Source organism: Oncorhynchus keta, chromosome 10 (genome assembly GCF_023373465.1).
Source record: "Oncorhynchus keta strain PuntledgeMale-10-30-2019 chromosome 10, Oket_V2, whole genome shotgun sequence".
NCBI classification, from domain to species: Eukaryota; Metazoa; Chordata; class Actinopteri; order Salmoniformes; family Salmonidae; genus Oncorhynchus; species Oncorhynchus keta.
The window spans coordinates 2,442,265-2,469,990 of NC_068430.1; the positions used below are offsets into that span (position 1 = coordinate 2,442,265).

At 45.4% G+C, this 27,726-nt stretch overlaps 1 protein-coding gene and 1 long non-coding RNA gene across 6 annotated transcripts; one reads left to right on the forward strand and one right to left on the reverse strand.

Moving 5' to 3' along the window:
• Positions 1–309: 309 nt before the first annotated feature.
• Positions 310–27,726, forward strand: LOC118377059 (LIM and cysteine-rich domains protein 1). Of its 4 annotated transcripts, none has more exons than XR_008143605.1 (9): positions 310–477; positions 7,902–7,987; positions 11,772–11,892; positions 12,309–12,434; positions 16,314–16,463; positions 16,780–16,995; positions 25,099–25,314; positions 27,136–27,382; positions 27,458–27,726. XR_008143605.1 is itself a non-coding variant. In XM_052526195.1 (8 exons), the coding sequence occupies exons 1-8, from the start codon at positions 451–453 to the stop codon at positions 27,271–27,273; spliced, it is 1,080 nt and encodes a 359-aa protein (XP_052382155.1). In that variant the 5' UTR covers positions 310–450; the 3' UTR covers positions 27,274–27,726. The 4 variants fall into 4 exon arrangements, 1 of the variants encoding a protein (XP_052382155.1); XR_008143604.1 differs by having other exon boundaries at positions 27,136–27,348; positions 27,417–27,726; XR_008143606.1 differs by having other exon boundaries at positions 27,136–27,348.
• On the reverse strand, positions 8,597–11,091 carry LOC127932024 (uncharacterized). 2 transcript variants are annotated; one of them, XR_008143609.1, is made up of 3 exons: positions 10,732–11,091; positions 9,186–10,165; positions 8,597–9,087 (listed from the first exon to the last, which is right to left on the reverse strand). It is a non-coding gene; the product is annotated as an uncharacterized LOC127932024 (long non-coding RNA). The 2 variants fall into 2 exon arrangements; XR_008143610.1 differs by having other exon boundaries at positions 8,597–9,577; positions 9,627–10,165; positions 10,732–11,089.

The following is a 27,726-nucleotide window of genomic DNA, read 5'->3' on the forward strand; positions in this document are numbered from 1 at the left end:
GGAGCCTATGGGCTGTGGTCAAAGTAGTGCACTGTGTAGGGGGGGTACTATGTGTGACTAGCGCATTCCTGGGGCCTGATATTGCGTCCTCACTCACCAGTGAGGTCATGTCTCTATCTGTTCCAGACAATGGGTGTTCCCAATTTGTAGGAAAGAGAGAGGAGGGGGGGGGGGAAGAGGGAAAAAAAGTGGGAGGAGGAGAGGAAAATACCACAGGAATTCTATTGGTTGTGGGGTGTTTTGCTTTGCTGTGATTGGGTTGGCACCAGTGTTCCAGGGAATCCCAGTGGCCAGTCATTGAAGCCTTCTTTGTGAGACTGGTGTGCAGCAGAAAAGCGTAGTGGTGCAGTGGAGTTCACCACAGTTCTCTGTAAGAGAGCAGAGCTATACACCTTCTGATAGGCTCCATTCCTCTTTGGACCTGTGTCTCAGCCCTACAACTTGAGAACTATGGATTTGACCTCTGGAGTAGAGAAGGTGAGTGAAACACACTTGTAAATGTTTTCGTCATCAACAAAAACAACAACAAAAAATATAAGTGTTTAGAAAAAAAATTCAGATAATTGTAGCAGCAACCACAAAATCTATGCATAATCTTCCATATTTCCTGTTGCGTTTTCCACTGCTGTTCTGTACTAGTCTGTTTGTGTGGAACGGTGGTGATAGGGTTTCTTATAGGAATGAAAAAATCCTCCAAAACCTTTAACAAAAATAAATAAACATCAGTTCATCTCCCTATACACAGCACATTTGGAAATGATTCAGACCCCTTCCCCACATTTTGTTACGTTACAGCCTTATATTTCTTTCCCCCTCGTCAGTCTACACTACCACCCCCATAATGACAAAGCGAAAAAACACAGAAATACCTTTTTTTATTTATTCAGACCCTTTGCTATGAGACTTGAAATTGAGCTCAGGTGTGTCCTGTTGCCATTGATCATCCTTGATCAACTTGATTGAATGAGATGTTTCTACAACTTGATTGGATGAGATGTTTCTACAACTTGATTGGATGAGATGTTTCTACAACTTGATTGGATGAGATGTTTCTACAACTTGATTGGATGAGATGTTTCTACAACTTGATTGGATGAGATGTTTCTACAACTTGATTGGATGAGATGTTTCTACAACTTGATTGGATGAGATGTTTCTACAACTTGATTGGATGAGATGTTTCTACAACTTGATTGGAGTCCACCTGTGGTACATTATATTGCTTGGACATGATTTGGTAAGGTGCAGACACCTGTCTATATAAGGTCCCACAGCATGTCAGAGCAAAGACCACGGTGAAGCATGGTGGTGGCAGCAGCATTATGTTGTGGGGATGTTTTTCAGTGTCAGGGACTGGGAGACTAGTCAGAATGGAGGGAAAGATGAACGGAGCAAAGTAAAGAGATCCTTGATGAAAACCTGCTTCAGAGCGCTCAGGACCTCAGACTGGGGTGAAGGTTCACCTTCCAACAGGACAACGACCCTAAGCACACAGCCAAGACAAAGCAGGAGTATCTTCAATACAAGTCTCTGAATGTCTAGCCAGAGCCCGGACTTACACCCCATCGAACATGTCTGGAGAGACCTGAAAATAGCTGTGGAGCGACGCTCCCCATCCAACCTGACAGATCTTGAGAGGACCTGCAGAGAAGAATGGCAGCCACTCCCCAAATCCTCAAATACAGGTGTGCCAAGCTTCTAGCGTCATACCCAAGAAGAGTTGAGGCTGTAATCACTGCCAAAGTAGTGAGTAAAGGGTCTGAATACTGATAATTCCGTTATTTTATTCATTTGCAAAACTGTATGAACTTGTCTTTTTTTCTGTCATTACTGGATGTTGTGTGTAGATTGATGAGGGGGAGAAACTATTTAATCCACTTTTAGAATAAGGCTGTAACTTAACAAATTGTGTAAGTCATGGGGGTCTGAGTACTTTCCGTGCATTTTGTTTTGACCAGACCTCTATGGGTCATTTCAGACACAGCTAATCTTTAACGGAAGGCTAAAAGGAAGTACTTTTTGACTGGCCACGGTATGCATGTGTTGAACGATGACATCATAGTCTGATATCGGAACAGTGGGAGTGGACACATTTAATACTGTACACACGATAACATATGCACTATATACACACATGGATTTAGTACTGTAGATATGTGGTGGAGTAAAGGCCTGAGGTCACACCATGTGTTGAACGATGACATCATAGTCTGATATCGGAACAGTGGGAGTGGACACATTTAATACTGTACACACGGTAACATATGCACTATATACACACATGGATTTAGTACTGTAGATATGTGGTGGAGTAAAGGCCTGAGGTCACACCATGTGTTGTGAAATCTGTGAATGTATTGTAATGTTTTTAAAATGGTATAAACTGCCTTATTTTACCTGGACCCAAAAGGAAGAGCAATGGGGATCTCATAATAAATACATTATATTGAAAGCGGTGTCCTCTAACAAAGACTTTCCACTGGCTGCGGTGTTGAAAAGTCTGTCCTCTGACATCCACCTGTCTATGTTGAGCTGCTTTAGACCGTTTTGAAATACCAAAACTAAGCCACGACCTTTCTATTTCATCTCTGAAATATCTTGACCGTCCCTATGGATTCACACGTTGTTGTGCTGCAGATGATGCCATTAAAAAAATACCTCTCCCTCCCTGTCGGAGGTGCCCTACTGTTGACTAGAGCCCTATGGGTCCTGGGTAAAGAAGTAGTGTGCTAGATAGGGAATAGGGTGCCTTTTTTTGGGATGGCGTCTAGGTCTAGTCTGTCTCCGTCACAGCTATTCCTCCTGTCACACTAGACTAAGACGGAACACATCATTTCAACAGGACAGGCCCGTTAAAATACTTGTCCACATTTCAAAAACAAGCCCAACCGTGTTCTTGTACTCCCTCTCAATGTTGTCATATTGACGAGTGACCCATTTTGAACAAACTCTGGCAACGGTTCTGAACCCCACGCTGAACTCCTCGACTCCACAATAGGGAAGGAACGGTTCATGGAAGACCCTTGGTGTTTCAGAAACTAAGTATTCCACAGTCCAATCAATAAACTGAGTTTTTGCTGAACAGGAAGCTAGAATAAATACAATGTTACTACAAAAGAACAGTGTGGTATTTTATTCATCTACAATCGTCTCTCTATAGTTGATTGGATGTGTCGGCGTGTGCTTATTGGACACTAGAGAGGCCCTTGAGCTGACTCACTTCAGTTTAGATGTGTCCTCCTCCATCCAAGTCTTTCCTATGAGTTATTAGGCCCCTCAGTCCCCCCCGGCTCTGGCTGAGTTCCTAACTTCATACTTAACGTGTTTAGAATGACAGAGCTGCTACAACATGACATCCCTTGTCCTTTACAACGAAACATAGATCCTCCACACTTGCTTTGCTCACTCTTCCCGTCTGACTAAAGCAACATTGGTTTTCAGGCAGCACACCATTTTTCTTATTTTCACACCCTAATGTGGTTGCAATGAAAGTCTATTTAGTTTATAATTTTTTTTTCATAGCAACACTATTTACGGAGAAATATATAGCCAACATCTCATTATTTGCGCAGAAATATGTAGCTAGCATATCTCACTATTTATGGACAAATATGTAGCTAGCATATCTCACTCGTTATGTATTTATACTCCAAGCATAAAGACTGACTGGGTTATTGTGGCTCTATAAATCACTTTTTTTTCTGGTTAGAGAACCTGCAGCGTGTGTGTGTGTGTGTGTGTGTGTGTGTGTGTGTGTGTGTGAGATCGTCTAAGTTGTGTGCGCGCCACCTCCTGAACAACATTGTCATTCAGACAGTTGTTTACTTTGGTGGTCTCATTAGTGCATAACAGACTCCGAAGTGGCTGCCTCACCCTGCCTGCGTTGACACCTCTTTACCCTGACCGACGGACAGAGCTGTGGATTAGAAAAGGGATTTGATACCATGGTTGCCCTTCTAGTTTGTTTTGTTGCTCTCCTCTCTCTAATGCTTAACCTTTTCAACAGACACCTTTCAGAACAGAAGCACTGCTTGGGGTTGGCACCCCTATGATCTCTGGCCAAAAGTAGTGCCCTATATAGGGATTAGTGTGCCAGCCCTGGTCTAATGTAGTGCCCTATATAGGGAATAGGGTGCCATTTTGGACGGGCCCTCTGTCCTGTGTGTCCTTCCGAGTCCCCTGTCTCTGTCGTGTCTCTTCTCTGTATTCCTGTAACGGACAACGTGATCGATGATGGTGCTTTGTACATAAAGCAGAGCTTTGGCAGTCCACTCTAACATCATGGAGTATAAATAGACCGGGAGGGAGGGGTCAGGCGCACGATGCTCTACTCATTGGTCCCTCTTCAGAAAAGGGTCTCAGAGTAGGAGTGCTGATCTTGGATGAGTTTTTTTGCCTTTTAGATCTCATTGAATAAGAATACAGAGGCTAGTGAAAGTATTCCTATACTTTTTCCTATTTTGTCGCCTTACAACCTGGAATTTAAAAAATGTTTTAAAAATGGGGGGGTTGTATCATTTGATTTACTCAACATGCCTACCACTTTGAAGATGCTAAATCTTTTTCTTGTGAAACAAACTAGAAAATAAGACAAAACAGAACTTGAACATGCATAGCTACTCACCCTCCCATGGTCAGTACTCTGTAAAGTCACCTTTTGCAGCAATTACAGCTGCACGTCTCTTGGGGTTTGTCTCTATAAGCTTGGCACATCCAGCCACTGGGATTTTTTTTTTCTCCCATTCTTCAAGGCAAAACTGTTCCAGCTCCTTCAAGTTGGATGGGTTCCACTGGTGAACAGCAATCTTTAAGTCATACCACAGATTCTCAACTGGATTGAGGTCTGGCCTTTGACTAGACCGTTCCAAGACATTTAAATGTTTATTTTTCTTTGCCTGGTCTGTGAGTTTTGGTGGGCGGCCCTCTCTTGGCAGGTTTGTTGTGGTGCCATATTCTTTACAATTTTTTTTATAAAGGATTTAATGGAGCTCTGTGGGATGTTCAAAAGTTTTTCAGATGTGATTTTATAACTCAACCCCCGATCCGTACTTCTACACAACTTTGTCCCTGACCTGTTTGGAGAGCTCCTTGGTCTTCCTGGTGCCGCTTGCTTAGTGGTGTTGCAGACCCTGGGGCCGTTCAGAACAGGTGTGTTTTTATATTTCTATACATTACTGAGACCATGTGACACTTAGGTTGTACACAGGTGGACTTTATTTAACTAAATATGTGACTTCTGAAGGTAATTGGTTGCACCAGATCTTAGTTAGGTGCTTCATAGCAAAGGGGGTGAAAACATACACACCACTTCATTTTTAAAATTTTTTAAAATGTAATTGTCTGGTTCTCTGATTTTTGAATAATTTATTTTGTTTCACTCCACATTTGGACTATTTGTGTATGCCAATGACATGAAATCCATTAAAATTACAGGCTGTAAGGGGAAAAATGCCAAGGTGTGTGAATACTCTTGCAAGGCAATGTATATATGGGGGAATGATTCTAGATCAGTACGCTTTGTGAATAAGGGCCATAGTCTCTCAGAACAAGGGAACCCCCCCCGCCCATCAGGCTTTGTCCAACAGAGAGAGACTAAAACAACCTGGCTCAGGTCCCAAGTTAAAATAAACATCTTCAAGTCTATTCTAAGCGGTTCATTCATGAGCTTGTTGTTTAGACTGAGTTGAAGCATTTAAGGAAGAGTTGGCTTATAGTCCGACCACACTACAGAATTATACTGGAGGATCACGCGTTCAGACACAATAAGCAATAAGGGGAGCTGCTGCAGGAGACACAGGACAGGGCTGCTTCATCAACGGGATCGTCCCTGTACAAACTGCACACAGATTCACACACACACAGATTCACACACACACAGATTCACACACACACAGATTCTCACACACACACACACACAGATTCACACACACAGATATAATTGTGTCAACAGTCATGATTTTTTTTCTTTTTCCCAGTCTCAATGACATCATTCTAGTCGAGCGTTTCAGCGCAGTGTATCTGTAATCCGTGACATCACTAATGTTTTAGGAGTCTAACATGGCTGTAAAATATAAACATTTTTTTTGTGTTTTTTTTTGTTGTTTTGTTTACTACATGATCCCATCTGTGTTATTTCATAGTTTTGATGTCTTCACTATTATTCTGTGTGTGTGTACGGCCCTGTGAGTGTGTTCTATATGATCTGCCAATGGTATTAAACAACACGTGTGCCCCATGTATACTGATGATTCAACCGTAAAGCAAGGAGAGGTCTTTGCAGAGGTCTGTCCATAATAAAGAGATGCTCTGCATTCCACAAAGCAAGGAGAGGTCTGTCCGTACTAAAGAGATGCTCTGCATTCCACAAAGCAAGGAGAGGTCTGTCCGTACTAAAGAGATGCTCTGCATTCCACAAAGCAAGGAGAGGTCTGTCCGTACTAAAGAGATGCTCTGCATTCCACAAAGCAAGGAGAGGTCTGTCCGTACTAAAGAGATGCTCTGCATTCCACAAAGCAAGGAGAGGTCTGTCCGTACTAAAGAGATGCTCTGCATTCCACAAAGCAAGGAGAGGTCTGTCCGTGATAGAGATGCTCTGCATTCCACAAAGCAAGGAGAGGTCTGTCCGTGATAGAGATGCTCTGCATTCCACAAAGCAAGGAGAGGTCTGTCCGTACTAAAGAGATGCTCTGCATTCCACAAAGCAAGGAGAGGTCTGTCCGTAATAAAGAGATGCTCTGCATTCCACAAAGCAAGGAGAGGTCTGTCCGTAATAAAGAGATGCTCTGCATTCCACAAAGCAAGGAGAGGTCTGTCCGTACTAAAGAGATGCTCTGCATTCCACAAAGCAAGGAGAGGTCTGTCCGTACTAAAGAGATGCTCTGCATTCCACAAAGCAAGGAGAGATCTGTCCGTACTAAAGAGATGCTCTGCATTCCACAAAGCAAGGAGAGGTCTGTCCGTAATAAAGAGATGCTCTGCATTCCACAAAGCAAGGAGAGGTCTGTCCGTAATAAAGAGATGCTCTGCATTCCACAAAGCAAGGAGAGGTCTGTCCGTAATAAAGAGATGCTCTGCATTCCACAAAGCAAGGAGAGGTCTGTCCGTAATAAAGAGATGCTCTGCATTCCACAAAGCAAGGAGAGGTCTGTCCGTAATAAAGAGATGCTCTGCATTCCACAAAGCAAGTTCCTGCAGTCTCTAGTTTTATCTTTGATAATTGTCAGGTTGTGTGTTGCAAGGAAAGACCTAGTGATACTGCAGCTGGCCCAGAACAGAGCGGCACGTTTTGTCTCTTCATTGTAAACAGAGGGCTGTACATCAAGGACATGTAGAGTATTTTACAGAGCCATGAATGCATGGCACTCACATCTTTACATAAAAACTAAATAAACATTACACATGGTTTAATAAACACAGATGAAGCAAAACTTCACCTCTCCTCCACGTGACCTACTTGTGTGTACTGACATGAGGCTGATAGATGCACACACACACACTACATGTTACTTTTTTAAAATCATATGTCAAGTATTTTTGTGTAAAGTATATTTTGTGACCCCAGTAAGATGAGCTGTTGGCTTTTTATTAATTTTTTATTGAACCAGGTAGGCCAGTTGAGAACAAGTTCTCATTTACAACTGCGACCTGGACCAAGATAAAGCAAAGCAGTGCGACACACAAACAACAACAGAGTTACACACGGAATAAACAAACCTACAGTCAAGGCTAATGAGGATCCTAATAAATCGCGTCACACAGGGGTGTTTATGAGTTGAGGCTACGAAGCTTTCAAAGGGCTCTGAGGCTCAAGTCTGTGTCCACTGAGTGTTTCCCTCCCTGGATTACTTGTCTGATCATTTGTCCCCCTTCTCTCTGTCTGTCTCCTCTCTCTCTCTCCCCAGATGTGGTCAGCGGCTGTAGTAGGGAAGGGTGCAACGTGTCTGTCATGTAAAGGGATCTGCTCTGGATTCCTCCCCCATTCCTGGAGGTAATTTATCCCCAAAGTTAACACACACACACACACACACAAGCAGTGGTGTAAAGCAGAATCCTACGTTTTCTTCCCTTTAGTTCTCCCCTAACGGTTCTGGAATGTTTTGCTCCATTTGCCTTGACTGCCTCGCTGCCGCCAATGGCCATAATGGAGTGTTTTTGTTTCAAGTTATTTTTATGTATGTATGTATGTATGTATGTATGTATGTATGTATGTATGTATGTATGTATGTATGTATGTATGTATGTATGTATGTATGTTGACTGGTATGTATGTATGTAATATGTGTCCTTTGTATGTAATGTATGTACCCTTTATTAGACTACTGTATGATGTAGAGCCCCCCATGTATGTATGTATGTATGTATGTATGGTATGTATGTATGTATGGTGGTGCCCCCATGTATGTATGGTATGCTGGGCCGGAAATATTGTCCCCCAAATGGACCGGGCAGACTACTTCTGGTGCCCCCAAGGGAGGTGGTGCAAATGGTGGTGCCCCCAAGGGACCGGGCAAAGTGTGGTGCATTATATAGGCAACGGGGCTATTTTGGCACTCAGCCACTGACTAATCGATGATATACACACAGTTGTAAAACTGACCAGAATCCACTGCTCCCATTCAACTCTTCCTAAGAAGTATTTTATGTGTCTTCTTTTTTTTTTTTTAGCTTTGGGACTAAACTACATTTGATAGTTGTTCAGCTGAACCAAGCAAAAAATATATTTTGTTTTATTGCTGTGGATATGGAGAGGTACTTCCTGTAGATCTTTTAGTTGGAAAACTTGAAGGACGAGTCCAGAATGCTTCTAATATCCCATAACTCTTTGCATGAATGAGGAAAATTCTAGACAGGAATCAGTTTATTTTCCAAAGCTTGTGAATATGACTCGTTCCAACCCATGTCTCCAACCTAGGCCGGGGTATTGAAATCCTACCCTATGTTCCGGAGAACTGCTGGTTTTCTGTTCTACTTGATGATACATTGCACCCACCTGGTGTCCCAGGTCTAAATCAGTCCCTGATTAGAGAGGAATCACCCACCTGGTGTCCCAGGTCTAAATCAGTCCCTGATTAGAGAGGAATCACCCACCTGGTGTCCCAGGTCTAAATCAGGCCCTGATTAGAGAGGAATCACCCACCTGGTGTCCCAGGTCTAAATCAGGCCCTGATTAGAGAGGAATCACCCACCTGGTGTCCCAGGTCTAAATCAGTCCCTGATTAGAGAGGAATCACCCACCTGGTGTCCCAGGTCTAAATCAGTCCCTGATTAGAGAGGAATCACCCACCTGGTGTCCCAGGTCTAAATCAGTCCCTGATTAGAGAGGAATCACCCACCTGGTGTCCCAGGTCTAAATCAGTCCCTGATTAGAGAGGAATCACCCACCTGGTGTCCCAGGTCTAAATCAGTCCCTGATTAGAGAGGAATCACCCACCTGGTGTCCCAGGTCTAAATCAGTCCCTGATTAGAGAGGAATCACCCACCTGGTGTCCCAGGTCTAAATCAGTCCCTGATTAGAGAGGAATCACCCACCTGGTGTCCCAGGTCTAAATCAGTCCCTGATTAGAGAGGAATCACCCACCTGGTGTCCCAGGTCTAAATCAGGCCCTGATTAGAGAGGAATCACCCACCTGGTGTCCCAGGTCTAAATCAGTCCCTGATTAGAGAGGAATCACCCACCTGGTGTCCCAGGTCTAAATCAGTCCCTGATTAGAGAGGAATCACCCACCTGGTGTCCCAGGTCTAAATCAGTCCCTGATTAGAGAGGAATCACCCACCTGGTGTCCCAGGTCTAAATCAGTCCCTGATTAGAGAGGAATCACCCACCTGGTGTCCCAGGTCTAAATCAGTCCCTGATTAGAGAGGAATCACCCACCTGGTGTCCCAGGTCTAAATCAGTCCCTGATTAGAGAGGAATCACCCACCTGGTGTCCCAGGTCTAAATCAGTCCCTGATTAGAGAGGAATCACCCACCTGGTGTCCCAGGTCTAAATCAGTCCCTGATTAGAGAGGAATCACCCACCTGGTGTCCCAGGTCTAAATCAGTCCCTGATTAGAGAGGAATCACCCACCTGGTGTCCCAGGTCTAAATCAGTCCCTGATTAGAGAGGAATCACCCACCTGGTGTCCCAGGTCTAAATCAGTCCCTGATTAGAGAGGAATCACCCACCTGGTGTCCCAAAGGTCTAAATCAGGCCCTGATTAGAAGAGGAATCACCCACCTGGTGTCCCGGTTCTAAATCAGGCCCTGATTAGAGAGGAATCACCCACCTGGTGTCCTCTGGTCTAAATCAGTCCCTGATTAGATTCTACTCTGGTGTCACCCACCTGGTGTCCCAGGTCTAAATCAGTCCCTGATTGAGAGGAATCACCCACCTGGTGTCCCAGGTCTGTTGTATCAGTCCCTGATTAGAGAGGAATCACCCACCTGGTGTCCCAGGTTCTGTTGTATCAGTCCCTGATTAGAGAGGAATCACCCACCTGGTGTCCCAGGTCTAAATCAGTCCCTGATTAGAGAGGAATCACCCACCTGGTGTCCCTGGTCTAAATCAGTCCCTGATTGTTGGAATCACCTGCCCTGTTCTGTTGTATTCTGTCCCAGGTCTAAATCAAGCCCTGATTAGAGAGGAATCACCCACCTGGTGTCCCAGGTCTAAATCAGTCCCTGATTGAGAGGAATCACCCACCTGGTGTCCCAGGTCTAAATCAGGCCCTGATTAGAGAGGAATCACCCACCTGGTGTCCCAGGTCTAAATCAGTCCCTGATTAGAGAGGAATCACCCACCTGGTGTCCCAGGTCTAAATCAAGCCCTGATTAGAGAGGAATCACCCACCTGGTGTCCCAGGTCTAAATCAAGCCCTGATTAGAGAGGAATCACCCACCTGGTGTCCCAGGTCTAAATCAGGCCCTGACTAGAGGAACAATCAGAGCAACACACCCATCCATCACAAAGAGTGGAAGTGTTTTGTACAAGAATGTATGAAGAATGAATGGATGTTAGCTATTTTGTATCATCACCTGTTCTACTCTGCCGTGTTCTGTTGTATTCTACTCTGCCGTGTTCTGTTGTATTCTACTCTGCCGTGTTCTGTTGTATTCTACTCTGCCGTGTTCTGTTGTATTCTACTCTGCCGTGTTCTGTTGTATTCTACTCTGCCGTGTTCTGTTGTATTCTACTCTGCCGTGTTCTGTTGTATTCTACTCTGCCGTGTTCTGTTGTATTCTACTCTGCCGTGTTCTGTTGTATTCTACTCTGCCGTGTTCTGTTGTATTCTACTCTGCCGTGTTCTGTTGTATTCTACTCTGCCGTGTTCTGTTGTATTCTACTCTGCCGTGTTCTGTTGTATTCTACTCTGCCGTGTTCTGTTGTATTCTACTCTGCCGTGTTCTGTTGTATTCTACTCTGCCGTGTTCTGTTGTATTCTACTCTGCCGTGTTCTGTTGTATTCTACTCTGCCGTGTTCTGTTGTATTCTACTCTGCCGTGTTCTGTTGTATTCTACTCTGCCGTGTTCTGTTGTATTCTACTCTGCCGTGTTCTGTTGTATTCTACTCTGCCGTGTTCTGTTGTATTCTACTCTGCCGTGTTCTGTTGTATTCTACTCTGCCGTGTTCTGTTGTATTCTACTCTGCCGTGTTCTGTTGTATTCTACTCTGCCGTGTTCTGTTGTATTCTACTCTGCCGTGTTCTGTTGTACTCTGTCCTGCCCTGTCCTGCCCTGTCCTGCCCTGAGGATGGACTTTACCTTTGCATGTGACCTATTCTCTGCCTCCAGAAAAGCCTGTACCCAGTGTGGCTGCGGTGTGGAAGACCACGGTCACCGCTCAGACCTGGAGGACGATCACAAGATGGGTCGTCTCCTCGCCAACTCTAAATACGTCCACCTGACAGCCAAGGTGGTCCTTTTGATTTGATGCTTTTTGAACATTTTCAAAACCACAATTCAGGTGGATACACTGTATCTCATATCTTCAAGGAGATGAAGTTGTTCTGCATCCCTGGTAAAAGATGTCAATGGGACTTCATCAAATAAATAAATGTTATTTTATTGGATAGAATAGAGCAGGTCTGGGCAATTCCAGTCCTCGGGGGAGGGGGTTAGTATCACCCCCCCCCCATCCCTAGCAAACACACCTGATTTTTTAATTTTTTTTAACTATTTGCATTTTGAACTAAGGAACACGATTAGTTGGTTATTGGAGTTCGGTGTGTTGGCGTGGAACCCAGCTACAACAGGATGTGTATTCTGGAGCCATCAGTTTAGACCCTCTGACCACCCGAAGGCCATAAAAAGATTTCCATTGTGTAACAGGTGAAGGGCATCCGAGTGTACAAACGTAACCGTATGGTCATCACCAACCCTGTGGTGTCCAGGAAGGACCCCACCTTCAACACCATCACCTACGACTGGGCACCGCCAGGACTCACACAGAAACTGGTGAGGGGGAAGGAAGGAAGGGGGAGGGAGGGAGGGAGGGAGAGAGACCACTACCTGTTGGATTGCTTTAGTAAAAGTGTGTAGTTATACTGCATTGAATTTAAATTCCATGGTGGAGGACAGAAGCCATTCTGGCGCTCGGAAAGGAAAGAGGAAACTGAAGCCAGAGCAGCTGAAATTAAATCATAATTTCACGTCCCCCTGAGAGGGGGGGGGGTCACCCTGACACAGTGGGCACACTTCCTGCATGTCAGCCGACGGAAGAACCACAAGGTTTATTTCCAGACCTTTCCAGACCTTATGTCTTTCTGTCCTGCTTAACGCTCTCCTCTCTGCTCTGACACAAGGCCTCAAGGCCTGGTCGGACCTGGTCCAGCTCCCATTTTTAAAGAGCTCCATTAAAGATATGCTCTCTTCCAGAATAGGTCCTGACTGTAACAGCAGTGAGCCTCAGCCAGAGGCAGCATTGAGGTGTGATGTCGTAGAGGTCAACACAGTTCCAGGCTTGGCATTTCCCACCTTTAGTCAGTCAAAGCTGATGGTCCGTCCACAGCCACCATCACCACAGAGCCGTATGTTTAGAGTTCAGCTCTTTTTAGATTAGTTTTCTTCTTATTCTAGATATTTAGTTACGTAGCATGTTTGTTTTTCTGCTTCTGCTACGTACCTGAATAAGAAGAGAACATAACTAAACATACTAAATATCTAGCATGTTTGTTTGTTTCTATTCTAGATATTCGGGTACATAGCATGTTTGTTTGTTTCTATTCTAGATATTCGGGTACATAGCATGTTTGTTTCTACATAGCATGCTTTTGTTTCTATTCTAGATATTCGGGTACATAGCATGTTTGTTTCTATTCTAGATATTCGGCATGTTTGTTTCTATTCTAGATACATAGCATGTTTGTTATATTCCCCATTTAATGTTAATGGGGAGCTCAGTGCATGTTTGTTTCTATTCTAGATATTCGATAAATTCTAGATATTCCATAGCATGTTATATTCCCCATTTAATGTTAATGGGGCGCTCAGTGGTGGATAAAGTACCCTGTTATATACACCATAAATTCAAGTATTTGATCAGTTAAGTTGGCTGATGTTGATCAACATTTCTCTGGCTAACTAACGGAGAATTTAATCTAGCTAGCAAGATGCCTAACAATTCTCACCTCAAACTTTCCAAATGCCAGTTGTTTTTCGGTTACAGCTCATGAAGTATGATTCATCCCCTTCTCACCCCCGGTCTCCGTGGTCAGGCATCTCACCTACCTCTCTCCGTTATCGTTCAGGGGACACGTTGCTGTAATTGACAAGCTGTCTTTCCAGAGTGAGCCCTGATGCTGTAACTAGCACATCGGTTGTCTCTTCTCTCTTCAGTCTGATTGGCTGAGCCTTGGATACAGCCAGTAGTGATCCAAACGCATCACTCGTTCGCTTACAGCCAAAGCCCCCCCCCCTCCTTCTCATGGGATCTATGCGAATGGCCAAGATCACCTATTTTAATTTTTTTTAAATGCCGAATGTCCCCGAAAGGTGACTAGTTCGCTTCCCTGACAGATACCCTGACAAAAACTACTTCAGTTTAAAAAATACTTTGAAGTACTACGTAAGTACTTTATACCACTGGGGAAGCTTACATGGCTGCTATAGAATGTTGTAGTGTCATGTTAATGTAGAAACTTTAATGTCTCAACTGTAGAATGGGCTCTGCATCACCTAGTCTGACCTACACAACAGAAAACTACATCGGATTGAGAGTTTCATTTCATCTGTAATATGATCTCCGTGTAGTATTTGCTATGCATTTTTTTCTTCTGACACTGTACAGCTAATGTATATTTCTGTTAGTGGTACAGTGAATATTAGTGGTCTCTCTATAAGAATACCTCAGTTGTATGATGCAGCGAGGAACAGGATCCAGCCTGCCTGCTAAAGCCTGCGTGTGTGTGTGTGTGTGTGTTTGTGTGTGTGGGCCTCTCTCCTGCCTGTCTCCCTCATGCTCTTAAAGCCATGGCCGGCCTTCCAGGAATCCTTCATCAGGACAAACTAATGACAGGCATGAGTGATGAGCTTTACCCCAGGATTGTAGAGTGGTGGAATGGTGAGTGGTGAGCTTTACCCCAGGATTGTAGAGTGTGAGGCAGACAGAGTGGTGAGCTTTACCCCAGGATTGTAGAGTGTGAGGCAGACAGAGTGGTGAGCAGAGCTTACCCATTAAAGAGCGCTGTAGCCCACCCTATCCATCCTAGATGTGCTTACAAAGAAAACCTCAGTCACATTGGGTTTTCTGACAGACGTTTACTATTTACAGAGGCTGTTAGGAATGCGTTTGACATCTGTTATTAGGGGAGAGATGAAGGATGATTGGCTGTTTTGAGAGACTAGCTCGATACGTTTTTGTTAGAGATGGAGAGAAGAGGAATAGAGTGGTGTGCCAGGACACAGAGTGCTGACAGAAGAGAAGCAGGGTTGTCCTAGGTCACAGCTGTGGTTTGGTAGCACCAATAGTCGTGGTGGTTGGCTTGATTAGGGAAGTAGGGATGGAAGGCTCTGCTAGCGAGGCAACATTGTGTTGACAGCAGCCTGAAGCCTGAAGGGGAGAGTGATGGTCCCCAAGCTCTCTCACAGCACTGTGAGGGTTAGCTGATTGGCCAGCACTGTGGAACCGCTCTGGAATGTGTGTGTGTGCCCCCCCCCAATAAATAAAAATGTCTGCCAAGAGGTTTTATTTGTCTTAATGCTAGTTAAACTGCTCTTAAAGTGGTGGTGTTAAACATCACCATAAAGGCTGCTCTGTTAATAACAACGAGTCAGTGTTGCAGCGTGGGTAATGCGGTCTGCTGCGGTGTGGGTGTGTATGGGGCAGCACAGGGAGATGGGCCTCGGAGAACTACAGTATGAATGGACCTCTCTGTGCTCTGTTCCCTAACAGGGACCCTGTCGATTAGAGCAGTGATTCCCAACCAGGGGTAATGGGGACCCCTGGGGGCACTTGGTCTAGCCACAGGGGTAAAGTGTACACGAAGGGGGGTTAGTAGTAATCTAGGCAGAGCGAAATTCAGTTGGAGGTACAGTAACTGATTTTAAAGGTTAGGAACCACTGAACTAGAGGTTGTGTTTCTCCACTACCGTGAATGGGGAACACGCCACGGTTGTCTCCATATGGCCCTGGTCTAAAGTCGTTCACCACGTAGGGAATAGGGTGCTGTTTAGGTGCCGCCGTAGGGTGTAGCGCAGTTTATTTTTTTTTAAAGGCTTTTCTCATGTTAAAGGAACCAATCTCAGGTCCCAAAGCCACTTATAGCTGCTGCTGACTACAGTCCTTATTTTTAATAAACAGAACCAATCAAAGATGAAACTGTACCGTTTAGCTGAAGGAAAATACTCAAGTATTTTACCCAGCTCCTAAAAGTAACACACATACTTGTCTGGACATGTTAGATTTGGGTCTATTGTTGCCGGTGCAACTCAAAATTAGAAAGGTGTTTCAACTAATGTTTGGCATACTCAGTGTATATCTTGTAAAGCGACGGGAGGGGGGTTTGTTCATTTGAATTTCATGATTTTGTTTTATTATTTAAACGTGGAACGTGAATTGCGTCATTCAAGTCAGGAGTGTGAATTAATGGAGCCCCTCAGAGCGAGTTGATATGAGCGAGGGGGTGGTTTAGGATTTACGGCCTCTCTCTCTCTCCTTAATCCCTCTTTCTGTCCTCTCTCCGTCCCTACCTGTGTCTCTGTCTCTCTCTTCTTACTCCCTCTCTCTGTCCCTACTTCTGTCTCTCTATTCTTACACCCTCTTTTGGTGTTCTCTCCTCTCTCTCTGTCCCTACCTGTGTCTCTCTCTCTCGCTCTCTCTCTCTCTTTCCTTTTCAGGCCATGCTGTATATGGAGTTGCTCCCAGAAGAAAAGCGTCCTGTAGCAGGGACTGAGGGAGCGATGTACCGGCGCAGGCAGCTGATGAGACAGCTGCCTGTCTACGATCAGGACCCCTCCCAGTGCCACGGGCCACTACCAGAGGATCAGGTTAGATTTAGATTTGATTCACTATTTGTTGATTTGTCCACATGTTTGATAGTGTGCTCCATCTCTTCAGTCAGGTTCTTAGTTTCAAACACACCTGTAACAGACACGATTTGATATGAAGAACCTTTTTAAAGAGCGCAGACCCATTATTTATTTTAATCATTTTGACATGAATTGTTATTTAATGAATAAATATTATTACTAAGCTTCACTCGCAGTAATGAACATTACATTCATTAAATCATAGTTGAGGATGGATATATACCTCATAGACGGAAGACTTATTTCCCATCGTTGGTCTTGTTCCTTCCACCAGCTGCAGGCCATGTCTGTCTTTATGAAGCGCTACAAAGAGGAGGCTCTAGGAGTAGGGGAGGTGGCGCTGCCTGGGGAGGGAGGCGCTAACCCTCCGCCCGTCGTCAAAGGAGAAAAGCAGAAGGACGGAACTGGGAATGGGCAGGTCACCAATGTCCAGCCAGACCCTGTTGATACTCCTACCACCAACGGGACTGACTGCTGTAAAAGTGAATATGTAAGTCTCATTGTCCAGCCAGACCCTGTTGATACTCCTACCACCCATGGGACCGACTGCTGTAAAAGTGAATGTGTCATTGTAATATGTAAGTCATTGTAATATGTAAGTCATTGTAACTACAACATTTACAGGAAGGTTTGCTTTAGCTTGCCTGACGTGTCAGATGGGCGGGCTTTGCAGTTTTTGGGAGTAACTATTCGATTGGTTCCATTAAGCCAGGCACGCTCAATCAAGCACAGATTAAGTTTTTGAAATGATTTGTAATAGTACTTGAACCCAGGTCTGTTTTGACCCGTCTCTCACCTCCTCAGGCTCTGCCTGCTCTGAAGAGGTGGACTCCACTCCAACCCTTTCAAGCCTTAGGCTACTTTACGTTTCTCCTTTCATTACTTCATTCCTTACTTTTATCTCGGCACCCCTGGACTTAGAAGGAGAGATGTTTTCCTACAAGAATATATATATTTTTTTTGTATTTATTTTAATTTACAGAAAATGAATATCTTTTGTTTTGGCATTCATATTACAAATGCTTAGTTCTCTTCACGTTTTAATTATGTTGAACCATAAAGTTGACATATATGAGTTAAGATTAGATTGGTTGCTGTGGGTGAAAATACAGCACTTGAAGGAAGAGGACATTAGAAACATATGTATACAGTTGAAGGCGAAAGTTTACATGCACCTTAGCCAAATACATTTAAACTCAGTTTTTTTTACAAATCCTGACATTTTAATCCTAGTAAACATTCCCTGTCTTAGGTCAGTTTGGATCACCACCTTTTATTTTAAGAATGTGAAATGTCAGAATAATAGTGGAGTGATTTTATTTCAGCTTTTATTTCTTTCATCACATTCCCAGTGGGTCAGAAGTTTACACACTCTCAATTAGTATTTGGTAGCATTGCCTTTAAATTGTTTAACTGGGTCAAATGTTTCGGGTAGCCTTCCACAAGCTTTCCACAATAAGTTGGGTGAATTTAGGCCCATTCCTCCTGACAGAGCTGGTGTAACTGAGTCAGGTTTGTAGGCCTCCTTGCTCGCACACGCTTTTTCAGTTCGGCCCACAAATCTTCTATGGGATTGAGGCCAGGGCTTTGTGATGGCCACTCCAATACCTTGACTTTGTTGTCCTTAAGCCATTTTGCCACAACTTTGGAAGTATGCTTGGGGTCATTGTCCATTTGGAAGACCCTTTTGCGACCAAGCTTTAAGTTCCTGACTGATGTCTTGAGATGTTGCTTCAATATTGCTTCAATATATCCACATCATTTTCCAACCTTATGATGCCATCTATGTTGTGAAGTGCACCAGTCCCTCCTGCAGCAAAGTACCCCCACAACATGATGCTGCCACCCCCGTGCTTCACGGTTGGGATGGTGTTCTTCAGCTTGCAAGCCCTCCCCCTTTTTCCTCCAAACATAATGATAGTCATTCTGGCCAAACGGTTCCATTTTTGTTTCAGCAGACCACAGGATTTCTCAAAGTACGATCTTTGTCTCCATATGTAGTTGCAAACCGTAGTCTGGCTTTTTTTTCTGGAAGTTTGAGCAGTGGTTTCTTCCTTGCTGAGCGGACTTTCAGGTTATGTTGATATAGGACTCATTTTACTGTGGATGTAGATACTTTTGTACTTGTTTCCTCCAGCATCTTCACAAAGTCCTTTGCTGCTGTTCTGGGATTGATTTGCACTTTTCGCACCAAAGTACATTCATCTCTAGGAGACAGAACGCTTCTCCTTCCTGAGCGTTATGACATCTGCATGGTTCCATGGGGTTTATACTTGCGTACTATTATTTGTACAGATGAATGTCGTACCTTCAGGCATTTGGAAATTGCTCCCAAGGATGAACCAGACTTGTGGAGGTCTACAGTTTTTTTTCTGAGGTCTTGGCTGATTTCTTTTGATTTTCCCATGATGTCAAGCCTTGAAATACATCCACAGGTACACCTCCATTTGACTCACATGATGTAAATTAGCCAATCAGAAACTTCTAAAGCCATGACATAATTTTAGGGAATTTTCCAAGCTGTTTAAAGGCACAGTCAACTAGTGTATGTAAACTTCTGACCCCCTGGAATTGTGATAGTGAAATTATCTGTCTGTAAACAATTGTTGGAAAAATGACTTGTGTCATGCTCAAAGTAGATGTCCTCACCGAATTGCCAAAACTATAGATTGTTAACAAGAAATTTGTGGAGTGAGTTGAAAAACAAGTTTTAATTTCGCCAACCTGAGTATGTAAACTTCCGACTTCAACTGTTTGTATTTAACTCCAGGTAATGTAGATGTAGTGTGTTTTTTCTCCTGACTGGTATGAACGAGACATTTTCCCTCGTCAGATTCTGTTACTGCACACACAGCTTGCAGTTTCCTATTGGGTAGATAGTAAGGTGAAGTGGGGGAAAACGGGGCCTGGCGTGTTTGTAGGACAGATATATTTATTAGTCACATGCGCCAAATAGAACCGGTGAAGACCTTATAGTGAAATGCTTTCTTACAAGCCAATCACCACCAATACAGCTAAAAAAAAACATGAATAAGAAATAAAAAGTAGTTAAAGAGCAGCAGTAAAATCACGAGACTATATATATATATATATATATATATATATATATATATATAATTAGTTCAATGTGGAGGCTATATACAGGGTATTACGGTACAGAGTCAATGTGGAGGCTATATACAGGGTATTACGGTACAGAGTCAATGTGGAGGCTATATACAGGGTATTACGGTACAGAGTCAATGTGGAGGCTATATACAGGGTATTACGGTACAGAGTCAATGTGGAGGCTATATACAGGGTGTTACGGTACAGAGTCAATGTGGAGGCTATATACAGGGTATTACGGTACAGAGTCAATGTGGAGGCTATATACAGGGTATTACGGTACAGAGTCAATGTGGAGGCTATATACAGGGTGTTACGGTACAGAGTCAATGTGGAGGCTATATACAGGGTGTTACGGTACAGAGTCAATGTGGAGGCTATATACAGGGTATTACGGTACAGAGTCAATGTGGAGGCTATATACAGGGTATTACGGTACAGAGTCAATGTGGAGGCTATATACAGGGTGTTACGGTACAGAGTCAATGTGGAGGCTATATACAGGGTGTTACGGTACAGAGTCAATGTGGAGGCTATATACAGGGTATTACGGTACAGAGTCAATGTGGAGGCTATATACAGGGTGTTACGGTACAGAGTCAATGTGGAGGCTATATACAGGGTGTTACGGTACAGAGTCAATGTGGAGGCTATATACAGGGTGTTACGGTACAGAGTCAATGTGGAGGCTATATACAGGGTGTTACGGTACAGAGTCAATGTGGAGGCTATATACAGGGTGTTACGGTACAGAGTCAATGTGGAGGCTATATACAGGGTATTACGGTACAGAGTCAATGTGGAGGCTATATACAGGGTGTTACGGTACAGAGTCAATGTGGAGGCTATATACAGGGTGTTACGGTACAGAGTCAATGTGGAGGCTATATACAGGGTGTTACGGTACAGAGTCAATGTGGAGGCTATATACAGGGTATTACGGTACAGAGTCAATGTGGAGGCTATATACAGGGTGTTACGGTACAGAGTCAATGTGGAGGCTATATACAGGGTGTTACGGTACAGAGTCAATGTGGAGGCTATATACAGGGTGTTACGGTACAGAGTCAATGTGGAGGCTATATACAGGGTGTTACGGTACAGAGTCAATGTGGAGGCTATATACAGGGTATTACGGTACAGAGTCAATGTGGAGGCTATATACAGGGGGTACCGGTACAGAGTCAATGTGGAGGCTATATACAGGGTGTTACGGTACAGAGTCAATGTGGAGGCTATATACAGGGTGTTACGGTACAGAGTCAATGTGGAGGCTATATACAGGGGGTACCGGTACAGAGTCAATGTGGAGGCTATATACAGGGGTACCGGTACAGAGTCAATGTGGAGGCTATATACAGGGGGTACCGGTACAGAGTCAATGTGGAGGCTATATACAGGGGGTACCGGTACAGAGTCAATATACAGGGTATTACGGTACAGAGTCAATGTGGAGGCTATATACAGGGTGTTACGGTACAGAGTCAATGTGGAGGCTATATACAGGGTGTTACGGTACAGAGTCAATGTGGAGGCTATATACAGGGTGTTACGGTACAGAGTCAATGTGGAGGCTATATACAGGGTGTTACGGTACAGAGTCAATGTGGAGGCTATATACAGGGTGTTACGGTACAGAGTCAATGTGGAGGCTATATACAGGGTGTTACGGTACAGAGTCAATGTGGAGGCTGTATACAGGGGGTACCGGTACAGAGTCAATTTGGAGGCTATATACAGGGGGTACCGGTACAGAGTCAATGTGGAAGCTATATACAGGATATATATATACTGCTCAAAAAAATAAAGGACATAAATATTAATAGAAAATATTCCTATTCATGAAATCACAAGTGAAATACACTGCTCAAAAAAATAAATGGAACACTTAAACAACACAATGTAACTCCAAGTCAATCACACTTCTGTGAAATCAAACTGTCCACTTAGGAAGCAAAACTGATTTACAATAAATGTCACATGCTGTTGTGCAAATGGAATAGACAACAGGTGGAAATTATAGGCATTTAGCAAGACACCCCCAATAAAGGAGTTGGTTCTGCAGGTGGTGACCACAGACCACTTCTCAGTTCCTATGCTTCCTGGCTGATGTTTTGGTCACTTTTGAATGCTGGCGGTGCTTTCACTCTAGTGGTAGCATGAGACTGAGTCTACAACCCACACAAGTGGCTCAGGTAGTGCAGCTCATCCAGGATGGCACAGCAATGCTGTGGCAAGAAGGTTTGCTGTGTCTGTCAGCGTAGTGTCCAGATCATGTAGGCACTACCAGGAGACAGGCCAGTACATCAGGAGACGTGGAGGAAGCCGTAGGAGGGCAACAACCCAGCAGCAGGAACGCTACCTCCGCCTTTGTGCAAGGAGGAGCAGGAGGAGCACTGCCAGAGCCCTGCAAAATGACCTCCAACAGGCCACAAATGTGCATGTGCCTGCTCAAACGGTCAGAAACAGACTCTATGAGGGCCCGACGTCCACAGGTGGGGGTTGTGCTTACAGCCCAACACCGTGCAGGATGTGGCCCTGGGTTCCTCCTAATGCAAGACAATGCTAGACCTCATGTGGCTGGAGTGTGTCAGGAGTTCCTGTAAGAGGAAGGCATTGATGCTATGGACTGGCCCGCCCGTTCCCCAGACCTGAATCCAATTGAGCACATCTGGGGCATGTCTCGCTCCATCCACCAACGCAGACTGAGTTGCACCACAGACTGTCCAGGAGTTGGCGGATGCCTTAGTTCAGGTCTGGGAGGAGATCCCTCAGGAGACCATCCACCACCTCATCAGGAGCATGCCCAGGCGTGGCGTGGAGGTCATACACACTACTGAGCCTCATTTTGACTTGTTTTAAGGACATTACATCAAAGTTGGATCAGCCTGTAGTGTGGTTTTCCACTTTAATGTTGAGTGTGATTCCAAATCCAGACCTCCATGGGTTGATAAATTTGATTTTCATTGATACTTTTTGTGATTTTGTTGTCAGCACATTCAACTATGTAAAGAAAAAAGTATTTAATAAGACTATTTCATTCATTCAGATCTAGGATGTTATTTTAGTGTTCTCTTTATTCTTTTGAGCAGTGTATAACAAAACATAGAAATACAAAAAAATAGAACATAGAATGCCCACCCAAATCACACCCTGACCAAACCAAAATAGAGACATAAAAAGGCTCTCTCAGGTCAGGGCGTGACAAGTGCACTAGGGTGGGATTTGGAACTAATTTAATGTCTACCAATATGTTATAGAGCTCATTCATTCAGATCTAGGATGTTATTTTAGTGTTCTCTTTATATTTGGGGATATGTGTATATATATCTTGTAAATTATTTCGGTTAATTTTGTATTGTGAACAATCCATTTTGGTAACAGCACACATGGCAAATGTATGCAAGTAGTTCACATCTGAGACAGTCATGAGACACGCTGTCTTCTAGTGTCAGATGAAAACATCTCCAAAACAGAACGCTTTTTTTCGAACCATCCGACAGTGACGACAGTGACGACAGTGACGACAGTGACGACGGGGAAAAACCCAGGTTCTTGAACCCATAAGAAGGAAGTGGGTTGTCTTCACACACTGAGGTCCAAATGGTTCCCTTTATAGTACACTACTTTTGGCCAGGGCCCACGGGGCTCTTTGGCCAGGGCCCACGGGGCTCTTTGGCCAGGGCCCACGGGGCTCTTTGGCCAGGGCCCACGGGGCTCTTTGGCCAGGGCTCTTTGGCCAGGGCCCACAGGGCTCTTTGACCAGGGCCCACGGGGCTCTTTGACCAGGGCTCTTTGACCAGGGCCCACAGGTCTCTTTGACCAGGGCCCACGGGGCTCTTTGGCCAGGGCCCACGGGGGCTCTTTGGCCAGGGCCCACGGGGGCTCTTTGGCCAGGGCCCACGGGGGCTCTTTGGCCAGGGCCCACGGGGGCTCTTTGACCAGGGCCCACGGGGCTCTTTGGCCAGGGCCCACGGGGCTCTTTGGCCAGGGCCCACGGGGCTCTTTGGCCAGGGCCCACGGGGCTCTTTGGCCAGGGCCCACGGGGCTCTTTGGCCAGGGCCCACGGGGGCTCTTTGGCCAGGGCCCACGGGGGCTCTTTGGCCAGGGCCCACGGGGCTCTTTGGCCAGGGCCCACGGGGCTCTTTGGCCAGGGCCCACGGGGCTCTTTGGCCAGGGCCCACGGGGCTCTTTGGCCAGGGCCCACGGGGCTCTTTGACCAGGGCCCACGGGGCTCTTTGACCAGGGCCCACGGGGCTCTTTGACCAGGGCCCACGGGGCTCTTTGACCAGGGCTCTTTGACCAGGGCCCACAGGTCTCTTTGACCAGGGCCCACGGGTCTCTTTGACCAGGGCCCACGGGGCTCTTTGGCCAGGGCCCACGGGGCTCTTTGGCCAGGGCCCACGGGGCTCTTTGGCCAGGGCCCACGGGGCTCTTTGGCCAGGGCCCACGGGGCTCTTTGGCCAGGGCCCACGGGGCTCTTTGGCCGGGGCCCACGGGGCTCTTTGGCCGGGGCCCACGGGGCTCTTTGGCCGGGGCCCACGGGGCTCTTTGGCCGGGGCCCACGGGGCTCTTTGGCCGGGGCCCACGGGGCTCTTTGGCCGGGGCCCACGGGGCTCTTTGACCGGGGCTCTTTGGCCGGGGCCCACGGGTCTCTTTGGCCGGGGCCCACGGGTCTCTTTGACCAGGGCCCACGGGGGAAACATTTAGGGACATAACCTTGTAAGTGCCTGTAGGGCCCTTGTCTTTTCACCCTAGTCAGTGCCTTTGTGGATGGTGATAAAACCAAGGATTTATGACTCGGTGAGGCAGTCTGTGTTCAGCTGCTAGGAAAGGACGTGTTTATGTTAAAATATCAACTGAATAAACCCTGCTGGCTACAAATGTCTTACAAATGGGGGAGTAGGAGTTCTCTCTTTGTCTTTGTCTCCATCTGTTTGCTTCTCTCTGTCTCTGCATATCTCTCTCTCTCTCTCTGCATATATCTCTCTCTGTCTCTGTATCTCTCTCTCTCTCTCTGCTCAAGTCCAAGGGCAATCCTTTAGCTTCAGATGTTAGTCTCACTACAAAGTGACTGTATGTTGACATTGCTTTCAACTGATTGTCATTGTGGCTCCATCGAGAACGCTATATAAAACTTCCATATAGTACGCAGGCCATCATTACGAGAGAGGACGACAGCAAACAGACAGCAGTATGAAAACAACTTTTTAAAGGCTGCCTAAACATCTGCCTTTGATTGCTTATATCATAACAAGGATTGCACCATGTTTCGGGCTTGGCCTTAGTGCTGTGGAGATGTGGGCTTTGAGAGAGGACGATGCACGATCATCATGTTGTGTGGATGGGACAGTATACTGGCTAGTGGGTTACCCCTCCCCCAATTCCTGTGGTGTCAGTTTGCTCAATGGAGTTGTTTTTGTCTCTCCCTGTTCCCTCTTATTCCACCCCCCCCCCATTCTCCCTCGACTCTCCCCTCCTACAGCATTGCAGTGGTTGCGGGGAGCTCGCCCCCCTGGACAGTCCTGTGGTTTATGCAGAGTGGGCAGGCTACGACAAGCAGTGGCACCCGACCTGCTTTGTGTGTTCAGAGTGTGGAGAGGCTCTGGTGGATCTAGTGTACTACTGGAGGGAGGGAGAGCTGCTCTGTGGAAGACACTACTGCCAGAGGACCAGACCACGCTGTTCGGGATGTGATGAGGTGAGGGTAGACTCATGGAAATAGGATGAACATTAATGGCCCAACGGGAAAATTATCTTTGAGACACAGAACTGCTATATACAAAATAGACACTTGTACAGTCGTGGCCAAAAGTTTTGAGAATGACACAAATATGTTTTTTCACAAAGTTTGCTGCTTCAGTGTCTTTAGATATCTTTGTCAGATGTTACTACGGAACTAGGAAGTATAATTACAAGCATTTCCTAAGTGTCAAAGGCTTTTATTGACGATTACATGAAGTTGATGCAAAGAGTCAATATTTGCAGTGTTGACCCTTCTTTTTCAAGACCTCTGCATGCCAGGGCAAATTGCAGTCAGTTAAATTCTGGGCCACATCCTGACTGATGGCAGCCCATTCTTGAATTTGTGGGTTCTTGTTTATTCACCCACCTTGACCACAAATTGTCAATGGGATTAAGGTCTGGGGAGTTTCCTGGCCATGGAACCAAAATATTGATGTTTTGTTCCCCGAGCAACTTAGTTATCATTTTGCCTTATGGCAAGGTGCTCCATCATGCTGGAAAAGGCATTGTTCATCACCAAACTGTTCCTGGATGGTTGGGAGAAGTTGCTCTCGGAGGATGTGTTGGTACCATTCTTTATTCATGCCTGTGTTCTTAGGCAAAATTGTGAGTGAGCCCACTCCCTTGGCTGAGAAGCAACCATACATTTTAATGGCCTCAGGATGCTTTACTGTTGGCATGACACAGGACTGATGGTTGCGCTCACCTTGTCTTCTCCAGACAAGCTTTTTCCCGGAACCCCCAAACAATCAGAAGGGGATTCATCAGAGAAAATGACTTTACCCCAGTCCTCAGCAGTCCAGTCCTCAGCAGTCCAGTCCTCAGCAGTCCAGTCCTCAGCAGTCCAGTCCTCAGCAGTCCAATCCCTGTACCTTTTGCAGAATATCAGTCTGCCCCTGATGTTTTTCCTGGATAGAAGTGGTTTCTTTGCTGCCCTTCTTGAAACCAGGCCATCCTCAAAGTCTTTGCCTCACTGTGTGTGCAGATGCACTCACACCTGCCTGCTGCCATTCCTGAGCAAGCTCTGTACTAGTGGTGCCCCTAAATAAACCACTTATCTGATCATCAAGAACTTCAAGGAGAGCGGTTCAATTGTTGTGAAGAAGGCTTCAGGGCGCCCAAGAAAGTCCAGCAAGCACCAGGACCGGCTCCTAAAGTTGATTCAGCTGCGGGATCGGTGCAATGTTACGGTCAGCAATATCCTTGCCTGTGAAGCCCCTTTTGTGCAAAGCATCCAAGCACTACCCTCCTTTCGAAGCTTCCAGTCTGTTATTTGAACTCAATCAGCTTGATTGAGACAGAGTGATCTCCAGCCTTGTCCTCATCAACACTCACACCTGTGTTAACGAGTGAACTATTGACATGTCAGCTGGTCCATTTGTGGCAGGGCTGAAATGCAGTGGAAATGTTTTTTGGGGATTCAGTTCAGTTGCATGGCGAAGAGGGACTTTGCAATTAATTGCAATTCATCTGATCACTCTTCATTACATTCTGGAGTATATGCAAATTGCCATCATTCAAACTGAGGCAGCAGACTTTGAAAATGTATATTTGTGTCATTCTCAACGTTTGGGCACGACTGTACATTACACACTAGACAAAATACATTAATTGAATGAGGGATCCCAGTGCTATTCATTCTGATTCTATGGGAGACGACCGCAGAAACTGCATCTCTGCAGTATTTTGATCCTGTTTTTTTTTGGTTCCCTAGAGAAACATTTTATCCAATAAAGAACCCTTAGGATGTGTGTATCTTTTCTCATCTGGTTTGCAGCTGATCTTCTGTGAGGACTACAAGAAGGGGGCAGATGGCCAGGCGTGGCACCAGGACCATTACTGCTGCTGGCGGTGTGGCCAGAGTCTTGACAGCCCCTGTTCCTGTCCCCAAACACCCAGCCCCAAGCCTGTTTAGGCCCTCCACCACCCAGACGTAACCAAGACCGCTTCTGACAGTTCCTGTCCCCAAACACCAAGACCAGTTTGACAGGCCCATGCTCTTTACACCAAGACCAGTTTGACAGGCCCATGCTCTTTACACCAAGACCAGTTTGACAGGCCCATGCTCTTTACACCAAACACCAAGACCAGTTTGACAGGCCCATGCTCTTTACACCAAACACCAAGACCAGTTTGACAGGCCCATGCTCTTTACACCAAACACCAAGACTGGTTTAGACTCCCCCTATACCCATCCACCAGCAAACCCATTACACCAAGGCTGGCCATCTTCTAGAGATAAAATCACATAATATGATAATGATGTCACTGGGCTAACCCTTCTCTCGGGGACCTACAGTACCCCTGCAGGATTTCCATTCATTTCCTTTTAAACCCTTTAATAAAGTCCTCGGTGATTGGTTGTGAA

Bases quoted from the DNA above. Each gene is read 5' to 3' on its own strand.
- LOC118377059 (XM_052526195.1), top strand. From the start codon at position 451: ATGGATTTGACCTCTGGAGTAGAGAAG. The intron at 16,464-16,779 runs GTTAGATTTAGA...TCCTTCCACCAG, and splicing joins GGCCACTACCAGAGGATCAG to CTGCAGGCCATGTCTGTCTT. The intron at 25,315-27,135 runs GTGAGGGTAGAC...TCTGGTTTGCAG, and splicing joins GCTGTTCGGGATGTGATGAG to CTGATCTTCTGTGAGGACTA.